This window comes from Camelina sativa, chromosome 19 (assembly GCF_000633955.1).
Source record: "Camelina sativa cultivar DH55 chromosome 19, Cs, whole genome shotgun sequence".
NCBI lineage: Eukaryota > Viridiplantae > Streptophyta > Magnoliopsida > Brassicales > Brassicaceae > Camelina > Camelina sativa.
In genome coordinates, this window is record NC_025703.1 from 11,627,362 (window position 1) to 11,639,440 (window position 12,079).

At 38.4% G+C, this 12,079-nt stretch overlaps 4 protein-coding genes across 6 annotated transcripts in view; 2 read left to right on the forward strand and 2 right to left on the reverse strand.

Moving 5' to 3' along the window:
- LOC104766034 (clavaminate synthase-like protein At3g21360) overlaps positions 1–1,499 on the forward strand; it is a 3,873-nt gene extending 2,374 nt beyond the window's left edge. Inside the window, exons 1-3 of one of the 2 annotated variants that reach the window (XM_010489848.2) lie at positions 108–530; positions 626–879; positions 964–1,499. In XM_010489848.2, coding sequence (XP_010488150.1) covers positions 150–530; positions 626–879; positions 964–1,324 — 996 coding nt within the window. In that variant the 5' untranslated portion in view covers positions 108–149 and the 3' untranslated portion in view covers positions 1,325–1,499. Of the gene's footprint in view, positions 1–107; positions 531–625; positions 880–963 lie in introns of those variants that run through there. The other variant, XM_019240612.1, reaches the window with a different exon arrangement.
- Positions 2,197–5,286, forward strand: LOC104766035 (mitochondrial thiamine pyrophosphate carrier-like). Of its 2 annotated transcripts, none has more exons than XM_010489851.2 (8): positions 2,197–2,488; positions 2,875–3,037; positions 3,246–3,362; positions 3,555–3,666; positions 3,960–4,087; positions 4,361–4,513; positions 4,723–4,875; positions 4,973–5,286. In XM_010489851.2, the coding sequence occupies exons 2-8, from the start codon at positions 2,906–2,908 to the stop codon at positions 5,189–5,191; spliced, it is 1,014 nt and encodes a 337-aa protein (XP_010488153.1). In that variant the 5' UTR covers positions 2,197–2,488; positions 2,875–2,905; the 3' UTR covers positions 5,192–5,286. The 2 variants fall into 2 exon arrangements, with proteins under 2 accessions (XP_010488153.1, XP_010488151.1); XM_010489849.2 differs by having other exon boundaries at positions 2,198–2,644.
- LOC104766036 lies at positions 5,345–7,313 on the reverse strand. The gene is made up of 3 exons (XM_010489852.2): positions 6,867–7,313; positions 6,606–6,736; positions 5,345–5,835 (listed from the first exon to the last, which is right to left on the reverse strand). The coding sequence occupies exons 1-3, from the start codon at positions 7,030–7,032 to the stop codon at positions 5,548–5,550; spliced, it is 585 nt and encodes a 194-aa protein (XP_010488154.1). The 5' UTR covers positions 7,033–7,313; the 3' UTR covers positions 5,345–5,547.
- Positions 9,090–11,480, reverse strand: LOC104767712 (F-box/WD-40 repeat-containing protein 1-like). The gene is made up of 3 exons (XM_010491699.2): positions 10,285–11,480; positions 9,515–9,941; positions 9,090–9,416 (listed from the first exon to the last, which is right to left on the reverse strand). The coding sequence occupies exon 1, from the start codon at positions 11,447–11,449 to the stop codon at positions 10,322–10,324; it is 1,128 nt and encodes a 375-aa protein (XP_010490001.2). The 5' UTR covers positions 11,450–11,480; the 3' UTR covers positions 9,090–9,416; positions 9,515–9,941; positions 10,285–10,321.

Here is a 12,079-nt window from a genome sequence, read left to right on the forward strand (position 1 = left end):
ATTTATGATATATGGTAATATTATACTTTGTAATTTTTCAAAATATATCCAATCATATAATTTTTTTTATTTTGTAAAATTTTATTATGCAGCTTACTGAACAAAGCTTAAAATTAGAAAACAATTGAGGAAAAGGCAGCAAAAACAAAATGGCGGATCCGTTGTTGTTGTTGGAAACACGAATCGCAGAGCAGAAGCAATACGAATCCAAACCATTCCCGGCGGTGATATCACCACCGTCTTCTTCGTCGATTCCGATTCATGCTCTATCTCTCCCACTCTTCACTCAGTGTATCAAGAATCAGAAACCTTACCTCGATTCGCTCTTGCTCGGATCCGGAGCAGTACTGTTCAGAGGTTTCCCGGTGAATTCCGCCGTGGATTTCAACGACGTCGTCGAGGCTTTCGGTTTCGATGAGCTTCCTTACGTCGGAGGCGCTGCTCCTCGCAGTAGCGTCGTCGGTCGTGTCTTTACGGCTAATGAGTCTCCTCCTGATCAAAAGATCCCTTTTCACCATGAGATGGCTCAGGTATATGTAAACTTGTATCTCAAGTTTTGATTTGGGTAATCTGATTTACATCTAAAGGTTTGAGCTTTAAGGAATTTGATGGTGGTTTGATTAAGGTACCTGAGTTTCCATCAAAGTTGTTCTTTTACTGTGAGGTAGAGCCCAAGTGTGGAGGAGAGACTCCAATTGTGCTGAGTCATGTTGTGTATGAGAGGATGAAAGATAAACATCCTGAGTTTGTTCAGAGATTGGAGGAACATGGTTTGCTCTATGTTAGGGTTTTAGGAGAAGATGATGATCCATCATCCCCCATTGGCCGTGGTTGGAAATCCACATTCTTGACACAAGACAAGAACCTTGCTGAGCAAAGGTACTTACATCATCATCTGAGTTAGTGGGATTATAGCTCATCATCAGTTGTAGATTTCTCAGAGTGTATGTTTTTTTTAAACAGGGCAGCTAATTTGGGATTGAAACTGGAATGGACTGAGGATGGAGCCAAGACGGTAATGGGTCCAATCCCGGGTATCAAATACGATGAGTCGAGAAACCGTAAAGTATGGTTCAACAGCATGGTAGCTGCTTATACAGGCTGGGAGGATAAGCGGAATGATCCAACGAAAGCAGTGACTTTTGGGGATGGAAAGCCTTTACCTGCGGATATAGTACACGACTGTCTTAGAGTCCTTGAAGAGGAATGTGTTGCTGTCCCGTGGCAGAGAGGAGATGTGCTGCTTATAGATAACTGGGCGGTTCTTCACTCTCGAAGACCGTTTGATCCTCCTCGTCGAGTTCTTGCATCACTATGTAAATAGAAGAATATGTTGTCTTTCACACATAAATAAAGCCTTTGGATTTCGGATTTAGAGGCAACACTGTACATAATAGTATATTACATACATATGTTTGGGTATATAGTAACCCATTTCTTTATTCAGAACATCTCTTATTTACATTGCATAAGAAAGTACACAACATAAGATTCTTTTATTGTACTCGAAACTCTACTCAAAGCTCCTCGTTGAGCTTCGACTTAGTTGGTTTCAAGCCCGGTTTGAGGGATTCAGATAGCCATTTTGCAGATTCTTTCTCCATACGAGTCAAAAAAATTTTCCAGTTCGTGCAACAATATCCAAACGAATATATAACATCGGTGGAGATCAACTACGACAACATATTTGGAAATGAAGGTAAACATCTCCTCCTTGTGGACGAGCGAACCTCTCCACCTTTTGGACTTGAAAGTGCCAAAAGCGTCCTACACATAGAAGACGGCCACAGGAACATTGGGTTCCATGGCAAAGCGGGTGCTGACTTAATTCACCAACACCAAGTTGGAGTCCATGTCAAGCCCAGTTCCTAGTGAATTATCTTACCTTTCTAATGAAAATGAGCTATACAAAAAAAAACTGAACTCTAGAAATTGTCATTGTACGTGTGTAATGGCAAATAAGATCTTTCACGCACTTCGACTATGTGCCTACCAGTTTGTTTGTGTTTCAATACCTCCTTATGTAGTTATGTTTATATACAAGAGTTCGTAACAGATGTACATAAGACCTTGGTTACGTCTTTATTCATATTCATATCGTCAAATATAATGCTCAAGGAGAGAATACATTCCACTTGTTGTTGTTGGAAGTTGATGACGCTTAAAGCAAATTTGCAAGGTCCATGCTTTTACAACGTTTTGTAGAACCACAAATTTTAAAGTTTTCCTTTTTATTTTATTTTAGTGTTATTGCTTTCTTAATAGATTAGAATAGATAGACGCTGTTTTGTTTTTCTTTGTTAAATTAATGAATTTTGTTTTTTTTTTTTAATTGGTAGCTCACGGATTGTTCTTCTTCTTCCTCTTCAGAGCTAACATGTTCTGAGATCCCTATCAATCAATGGCGGTAACAGAACAGAGTCCTCTGTTTTTTTTACTCTAAATTCTAAAAGCTTCGGATAAGCTCTCTCATGGTGGCTAGTTTCTTGTATATATCCCTCCCTGTTTGCTCCTCTTCTTTCATTTACCTGATATAGTCACAACGAATACTTCTTTCCGGTTTCCCAAAAAATTTCACCTTTCATAATCGATTTCTCTACATTGTAATTCCCTCACATAGTTTCGCCGGAGAATTACAATAAAGGTTGAGTTTTTATTGTCTTCCGATAAGTTTTATCGTAATATTCACTGATTCTAAACCTTTATAAGTTGAATTCCACATATGATCAAACACTAGTTTCTAATTCCTCTGTTTTAGGCATGATAGACTCAGCTTTAGAGGATATGTAATGAATTCTACAACTGTTTATATGTTTTTGACAATTGATATGTGTATAGCCATCTTCTTGATGTTGATTGATTCAATGATCTTAGGTAAGAAGGTAACTGCAAGGAGCTTGAGATCATGAGTGGTACAGAGTTAGAGGAGCCTGGACAGATAAAACGTGCTGTGATTGATGCGTCCGCTGGTGCTGTTGCTGGTGCCATTTCACGGATGGTGACCTCTCCTCTTGACGTTATCAAGATTAGATTTCAGGTAAGTTAAAGAGTCTAGTTCATTGGCTTTTGTGGGCTTAGATTATGCACATCAGCACATATGTTTTGTGACTATAAAAAAAAGAGGAGCATAGATTATATTAGAGTTTGCTTGCATAAGTTTAACATGTCAAAAGTCTTTGGTTTTGAGAAATTAAGAGCAATAGGATGGTCATTGGTCAATGAAGTGAAACTGTTGTAATTTTCAGGTTCAGTTGGAGCCTACAGTTTCATGGGCTCTGACTAAAAATGAATCTCCAGTGAAACCAAAGTATAATGGGTTGTTTCGAACAGCGAAGGAAATATTTAGAGAGGAAGGTTTATCGGTAAGTCTTCTAAGCTGATATCATTAGACATAGTTCTTCTGAAGGTGTAAGCTGTTGTATTTTCTTGTAATCATGTTGTCACCGATTCAATAAACCCACACAAATGGTTTTCTTAGACTTCATCAGAGATTGTTTTCATCATACTCATGGCTTACAGACACTCTGAATTTTAATTAAAGTTGCTTCTGGCAGGGTTTTTGGCGGGGAAATGTCCCAGCTTTACTTATGGTTGTGCCATATACATCTATACAATTTGCAGTTCTACATAAGGTGAAGTCTTTTGCCGCTGGTTCATCAAAGGCTGGTACATCACTAACTTTTACTGGATCTGTTAGTGGATCCTTATTTGTATGTAATCCCGTGAAAATAATGACTTGCAGTATATATATGATGTGGTTCTTGTACTTGTATGTTCTGAGTTTCATGTAATTTAACTCCTTTGAAGGAGCTGTTTTGGGCAAGATGACTTGGTTTTACTATTCATCTACATGTTACAATAGTCTTACAAGAAATATCCATTTCACAATGTTTCAGAAATAATTAAGAGAGAAACTTTAGCATGCTGTTTTTGGAATTCTAATTTCTGGTGTTCTGCAGAAAATCATGCTCAACTGAGCCCTTATCTTTCTTACATCAGTGGAGCACTAGCAGGGTGTGCAGCGACAGTCGGATCATATCCCTTTGACCTATTGCGGACTGTATTGGCTTCACAGGGTGAGCCAAAGGTACGATATTTCTTCTGTAAAAGTATGTGATGACATTATTGTGGGTTCTCTCTTCTCTGTAACTTTTATTCCTTCAAAGTCAATGATATACTTGGAGAAAGAAAGGAAAATGAAAATTTTTGAGAATTTGTTAACATAAATAATCATTTCTAAGAAAGTTATCCTCTCTGCTCTCTCTGAAATTTTATAAAAAGTTTGATTATTTTACTCATGTATCGTACTTGAGTTAGTATCAATTCTTGAAGATTGTTAAATCAAATTTCTTTTGGGTAGGTATATCCAAATATGAGATCAGCATTTATGAGTATAGTGCAAACTCGTGGAATCAAAGGGTTGTATGCAGGATTGTCCCCAACTTTGATCGAGATCATTCCTTATGCTGGTCTGCAGTTTGGCACTTATGACACATTTAAACGGTGGAGTATGGTAAGCCATAGCTTCATGAACGTTTTCAGTCTTTGTTTCCTTTGGAGTATACAACTCCATAGATATACACCTTTGCCTCCACCACAAATAGTTCTATTCACTGTATTCTGTACACCAGATTATCTTTAAGCTCTATTTGGACTAAACATCTCATCTTTGAGCTGCATTTTGGACTTCGCATCTCACTGATGGTATTCATTTTGCTTTAGGTCTATAATCAGCGGCACAGATCTTCTTCTTCAGGCTCTGATAATCAAAATAATAGCCTTTCGAGCTTTCAGCTCTTCCTTTGCGGTTTAGCTGCTGGTACCATTTCTAAACTTGTTTGTCATCCACTCGATGTTGTCAAGAAAAGATTTCAGGTTAGTATCTTGTTATTAACTTCCGTTTGTTTTGTAGTTACTATTTTCTGAATGCATTTAATAATCAAGGTTTAATCTGAGAATGTTTGTGCTGCAGGTCGAAGGTCTGCAACGAGACCCGAAATATGGAGCCCGAGTAGAGATAAATGCTTACAAGAACATGTTTGATGCTTTAGGGCAGATATTAAGAACAGAAGGTTGGCACGGTCTTTATAAAGGCATTGTTCCATCGACCATTAAAGCCGCACCTGCTGGTGCTGTAACATTTGTAGCCTATGAACTTGCATCCGATTGGTTTGAGACAAATTTGACATGAACTTGTAAATCTTATTCTTTTTTTGCTATTGAGTAAGTCGTATAAGATTCCCCACTGTTTGAACAGACCCCAATAATGCAAACTCTTTCATACTAGGAACAGTAGATTTTCACTAAATCTTTTCATTTATATCAGTAAATTGTGTTACTGCTGTTTTCAAAGAATCATGGCTTCATTGACAAAAGCTTGTATTCTTAGCTACACTGTTTGACATTATTGCTTACAGAAAAGAAAAAAAACGAAGTCAACGTCATCTCTCGTTCTGTGTTACACATCGACGCACAAAACTTTCTAAAACCGGCAAGGACAAAAGAAACCAACCAGTTCTAAGTATGAACGAACACAGCCACTTTACTTCATTCATATTCTTTCTTCTGCTTATCAGTAACCTCTGTAGGCAAAGAGAGGAACTGGGTGATCTTCTGGACCTGAGAGACATCAATCCGGTACTTTTCAGCTATCTCGTTCACACTCATTGAACCGTTGTGATCTTGAGCTTTGCCCTGGTAGAGAAGCATGATATGTCGCACTTGTGCTATGTTCAACGTTCCTTGAGGCACTAGGTTTTCCTCATACCTTGTTGATTCAGGAGTTGTGTTCCGGAGCTTCGGGAGTGGTCTTTTCGATGTTTCCACTACGGATGCCTATATATATCACAAATCTTAACATTGTTTATACGGATAGATTTGTCTTGGACTTAAAACACAGAAAAGACCAAAACCCGCAACTACAAGTCTACAACCACTCACAAAGATTATTTCAAATTCATAATCCCCTTTTTTATTATCTACATTTCCACATTTCATTTCTTATTCTCAACCTAATCTACAGCACCAAGCATTATCAGCGTGAAGATCAACAGCAAAAAAATGTGACAAAATCTGATTCCTTCTTCCTTATGCCACTAATTTTAGTAACTATCCCATTGGAGTGACACAATACATATATCCAAAGATTTCCTAATCTGGTTACACGACATACAACAGTTACTCTAGAATTTATATTGATGTTAAGTCCCATCTAACAGCATGTAGTTAAACCTTCAACATATAATCCCAAAACTGCTACAACATAGTTAGGAGTCAACTCATCACTGTTCATACAACCTTCCTAATTCACCCACTTATCACCTTCAACTCACTCAGTCACAAGACCATTACATGAATAACACCAGAAACTCCACAAAATGTGAACTATACAACAAAACGAGTTCTCATACCGTTCTCAACAGCTACATAACTACAAACTCTAAAGCTATGTATCAATAAAAAGGATGGACATTAACTTCAATGCAGCTACTCAGATGGATCAATATCACAAAAATTCAAAAGCAAATACTTGTCCTGATGAGAATCCAATCGAATCAATGCATCAAAATCAAACAACAGACAAAAAAGGAAAGAGGGAAACGAACCTCTCCCATCTCAGCTTTGCCTCCAGGTTTAGCCTTTATTCTCCCAACCATCTGGTTCAGCATTGTATCATACTTTGGGTCTCGTTCCTCTAAAACATTATCCTCCTCACTCGTTCTTCTCCCTTTATTATCTTAACAAATACAAACCCCAAATTCACATTAAAAAAAAAAAACCCAACCTTTCTTGCAAAAATTAATTCTTTTTAAGAGAAATGTGAAAACTTTAGAATACCCAAATGCGAAAAAATTTAGGGTTTATACCAGAAGAAACACCATCAACGGCTGCAGTAGACGGAGATGGTTTCACAGCGGTGAGCTCCTCCGTAGGAAGCGATCTCCGATCAACGACGACCCTTGATGTAGAAGATGGTGTTGATCTCTCAACTTCTTTGATTTTACCAACAGCTCGACGCAATTGCTGACCCATTACTACCACACACAGAGAGTAAAGTTAACACAGCCCCCACTCTCTTTCAGACGCAAACAGATTTTTAAATGTATGAAGACAAGAATCGAATAGGTTTGTTTCGCTGCATCCCGATGATTAACAATGAGGGGATGAAATCGAAGCAACGGTTAGTGGAAGAAGCTTTCTCAGCTGTGTTGTTCTTCCATGTTTCTGAAGGAGGCAGAGAGAAGAAGGAAGAACGTGTTCGTGTTGCAAGGGTTACACGCGCCCGCTTTCACAGACACAAAACTGCTTTTTTGTTCTTCCTTTTATTTTTTTACTCCTGGGGGGAATCGAACTCGCTCACTGAACATCAGAAGCAAGAACCTTATTTTTTTGATAAAACTTTTTTAAAAATGTGAAATCTATAATGGGCCCAAAAGACAACAGACCAAATTGGCAAACCCACCCATCATTAAAAAATTTATATTTTTAGAAATAACCTGGAGAATTCCAGATTCAAACACAAGATAATCTCTCGAAATCTGTAGAAAGCTGATGATTTTTCTACTATGCATGTGTATGATTAAAATCATAGTGAAAGAGCTCTAACTCTGTAGAAAAAGCATTGAAAGTTTTCTATTATTGAATTTCAGGCTGAAACTTATACTAATTGGTATCTAAATATCTACACGTGAGTTTTTTTTTTTTTTAATAGCTCTCTTGATGGTTTAATTCTTCTATGGGTATGCTTATTGAAGCTAGAGTATAGTCATTTTTTAGAAAGACAAGATGCTACATTTGTGAGTACTTGTTCATTGTTGTGCATATAGCAGAAAACCAAAAACAATATGGCCCTTTTAAGTAGCTTACTAGCTTATATGAAGAGTTCTTTACCTCAGGACAGTTACTTAAACAGTGGAATGCAACAAATCTGGTTCTTATTCCCAAAATCCCTAACGCCTCCTTTGTCTCAGACTTACATCTAATTTCTTATATGAATACAGTCTACAAAGTCATCTCAAATTTATTGGCTGGAAGACTCAAGGCCATCTTGCCTTCGGTAATAAGCCATGCTCAATTTGCTTTCATGCCAGGCCGCTTGTTGTTGGTGAATGTCTTACTCGCAACTGAGATTGTACATGGGTACAACAAGAAAACTGAACCCCCAAGCGCAATGCTGAAGGTCAACCTGAGAATGGTATTTGAGTCAATTAGATGGGACTTCATTATCTCTACCCTTAGAGCTGTTAACTTTCCAGAGAAATTCATTGGATGGATCCAAGAATGCTTATCCACAGCTAGCTTCTCAGTCATAGTGAATGGCAACACAGGAGGTTTTTTTAAGAGCACAAAGGGTTTGAGACAAGGAGACGCAATGTCACCATACATGTTCGTGCTTGCCATGGAGGTGTTCTCGGGTCTGCTTTGGTCAAGGTACACATCAGGATACATCTCTTATCATCCTAGAACCTCAGAAGTGGAAATCTCCCACTTAATGTTTGTCGACGACGTGATGATCTTCTTTGATGGGGACAACTCGTCTTTGCACGGTATCTATGAAACGTTGGAGGATTTTGCAAGATGGTCTGGCCTACACATGAACAGAGAAAAAACTCAGATCTTGCATGCGGGTCTGACTCAAGTCGAAGTCAATGCCTTGGCAAGCTACGGTTTCACGTCTGGATTGTTGCCTATCAGATATTTGGGATTGCCTTTGATGAGCAGGAAGCTAAAAGTTGCAGAGTACGCACCTCTAATCGAGAAACTCAAAGCCAAATTCAACATTGGGCAACCAAATCACTCTCCTTCGTTGGTAGAGTTCAGTTGATTACTTCACAAATCTCAGGCCTTGTTAACTTCTGGATCTCCACATTCATCCTTCGGTTGGGCTGCATTAGGAAAATTGAGTCTCTTTGCTCCCATTTCCTATGGTCGGGCAAAACTGATAAAAAAGGAATCACAAAGATAGCTTGGTCCCAAGTTTGCCTCCCTAGATCTGAAGGAGGGCTTGGTCTTAGAAGGTTTGCTACTTGGAATAGAGCTTTATGTCTAGGATGTTGTGGTTTTTCTCCGGAAATGACTTGTTGTGGGTCGCCTGACACAAATTCCACAACTTTAGCAAGGTAACAAGCTTCTGGGATCAATCAGAAACAGTCTCAGACTCTTGAAACTGGAAGTGTCTCCTAAGGTTGAGAATCTTGGCTGAAAGATTTATTATGTGCAAGATCGGAAATGGAAGAATATCAAGTTTATGGTTTGACAACTGGACCCCTTTTGGTCCGCTAATCAAATATATCAGTAATCAAGGCCCTAGAGACTTAAGGATTCCTCTACAAGCCACAGTGGCAAATGCTTGTGATGCAGCTGGATGGAAGCTTGCTGACCCACATTCTGAGCAGGCCCTCCAACTCCATGTCCACCTAACCACCATAAGAAAACCAAATGCTTCTCTAAGACCGGATTCATATACGTGGACAATGGATAATAAAAAATGTAATGGCTTCTCGTCATCACGAACCTGGAAGGCTCTGAGACCATGAGTAGAGGTTGTCAACTGGCATCAGACTGTTTGGTTCAAAGGGGCTACGCTGAAGCATGCATTTCATATGTGGATTGCTAATCTGGATCGCCTTCCTACAAAGACAAGACTGGTCAGGTGGGGAATGAATATTAACTCTGCATGTGGTCTCTGCTCCATACAACCGGAACCCGAGATCACCTACTTCGTCCATTTCCTTTGGCACTCTGTAAGTAGGAAATTGGACCTGCCATCTACCAGCCTTGGCTCATGGCATCAATTGGTCTATTGGATGAATAACGGCACTGAAAGGTCGCCGTCAACCCTTCGCCAATTGGTTTGCCAGTCAGTCATCTACGCAATATGGAGACAGCGGAATAATCTGCACCCCAACCAGACCCATGTGCTGCCTTCTGAAATTCCATCACTGCACGATCAGTTTAATAAGCGTTTTAAAAACCTTATGCAAGTTTGGTTGCACTGACACTAATATCCTAAAGAATGTATTATGCTTTCTTGTTTTCTATTTTTTTTGGCCAAGAAACCAAGCACATGGTTGATACTAATACACACCAATATATTTGCATCGGGCCTCAGTGAGGCAGAAGTACGTACAAAACAAAAACATCAAGTCTTTTATTATTAAATTCATGGTTTATGAACCGAATATCAAAGAAATCGGTTTTACGTTAATAATAAACTCACATGACCAATTTATAACATGTTGGGAAATTTTATTTTAATAATGAAAACAAAGATCAAAAAACAACCTTATGTAAATGTTTTATTCGGTTTATGATGATCCTCCTATGTTGGAACCGGAACAAGACTTGGAAGATATGCATAGCCGGAGACAAAAGGCCAACTAAAACCCCGTTGATGTCGCTCTATCTCAGCTTGTCTTATGATCTCACCTTCTCCAATTAGGTAAATGTTGACTGCTACGTTATTCCTATCTGCCACTAGTTCCTCACAACATACTACGATCTTATTATTCTTATCAATGAAATGCACCGGATTAGCAAAATTGTCAACAGATCTCAATACCAGGAGATGATCAGTCACACTAAAGAACTTGGTCCATGAGGTGCTCGCCCCGTTCTTGACCTTGTTTGTAACCCATACCTCAATCTTTGATGTCTCTTTGCTTTGGTGTAACAAAGAAAGATTGTCTCCTTTGAAACCTGATAAATCTACAACATCATCTTCACCATAATCAAAGGGAAGACTGCACAAGGGCTCGAATGTCTCTGTGGAGAAGTTGAAACATTGGATGAACATGTCGCGTTTACGATTCCATTTAGCAACCCAATACATGTATCCTTCGAGGGACACACTTCTACAACGCGAAACCACATGCCAATCCAAAGAAACTTTAATAATTTTCCAAGAATCCAACTTGAAGTCGTAGATGTAGACCTCTGGTTTGTCCAACCCTGTGTTTGAGTACTCGTTAGTGGTAAAAACACCATTCACAAACCTCAAGAATTTGTACCCATCCCGAGACAAACCGTCGTATCCAATGCCATAGATATAACAACCAGGGTAAGAACTGATCAGGGGCTTGATCCATCTAACCTTTTGCAAACATGGGTTCCACAATGCAACCGGACCCACTTCTAGGATGCACAGCATTAATCCATCGCAGTGAATCATAGCATGAATCTCAGATTTAAGCTCAAACTCGTGTGGAAGTGATAAAGATGAGATAGCTCCATTTACCGGGTTGATGATCCTAACCATATGAATATGATTGGTCCGTATGATATGTTCCTGGAGGAGAGCTAAGTGCTTGTAAATGAATCTCTTGTCTTTGAACAGAGCGAGCCATTGTTTGCACGTTAACTTGAGTCGTATAAGAGACTTAGTTGGAACCTTACAAAGTATCTCTTCCAGCAATTCAAAAGGCAACAATGAACACACTTTTGAATCCATGGCTATGGAGTGGAGAGGTACAGATTCTGGATCTTTGTGAATAGATAGATGTGTGTTTGATTGGAACCACACCATCGTATTAAAAGAGTTAAAACATTTTTTTGTCTAATTCAAAAGATTTGGAAATGAAGATGGCGTGGAGCGACATGTGTCATAGACTCATATATATTGTCTAATTTTACAAAACTAAAATAGATGGAAAAAGCAATTAAAGAAAGTAAAGTAAAGAAAAAAATCTGATATATATATTTTCCTTCAAAAGTTCTGGTCAATTTCCTATAGTTGCCTATATAGATAAGATTTAGTCCCCTTTTAAGTTTTAACTAACATAGGTGAAATATACATTTCTTCTTGGAATAAAAGAGGAGAAATGTAATCATGTATGTGTTAAGATATTTTTAAATGATTTTTTTTAAAATAATATATATATATATATATATCTTATTATATAAAGCTTGGTTCTCAAAGTTAGTAACTCATCAGATCGTGACACATGTTAGTTTTAACGATCATAGATCAAATTTAAAAGTTCACCAGATCGTGACATGTGTCAGTTTTAACGATTAAATATCAAAGTTAGTAACTCATCAGATCGTGACACAAGTCAATTTTAACGATCAGAAATTACAG

Excerpts from the sequence above, each read along its gene's own strand:
- LOC104766035 (XM_010489851.2), top strand. The coding sequence starts at position 2,906 with ATGAGTGGTACAGAGTTAGAGGAGCCTGGACAGATAAAACGTGCTGTG. Across the intron at positions 3,667-3,959 it reads CGCTGGTTCATCAAAGGCTG|AAAATCATGCTCAACTGAGC; the intron begins GTACATCACTAA and ends GGTGTTCTGCAG. Across the intron at positions 4,088-4,360 it reads CTTCACAGGGTGAGCCAAAG|GTATATCCAAATATGAGATC; the intron begins GTACGATATTTC and ends TCTTTTGGGTAG.
- LOC104766036 (XM_010489852.2), bottom strand. The coding sequence starts at position 7,032 with ATGGGTCAGCAATTGCGTCGAGCTGTTGGTAAAATCAAAGAAGTTGAG. Across the intron at positions 6,737-6,866 it reads CGTTGATGGTGTTTCTTCTG|ATAATAAAGGGAGAAGAACG; the intron begins GTATAAACCCTA and ends GTATTTGTTAAG. Across the intron at positions 5,836-6,605 it reads GCAAAGCTGAGATGGGAGAG|GCATCCGTAGTGGAAACATC; the intron begins GTTCGTTTCCCT and ends TGATATATATAG.
- LOC104767712 (XM_010491699.2), bottom strand. The coding sequence starts at position 11,449 with ATGGATTCAAAAGTGTGTTCATTGTTGCCTTTTGAATTGCTGGAAGAG.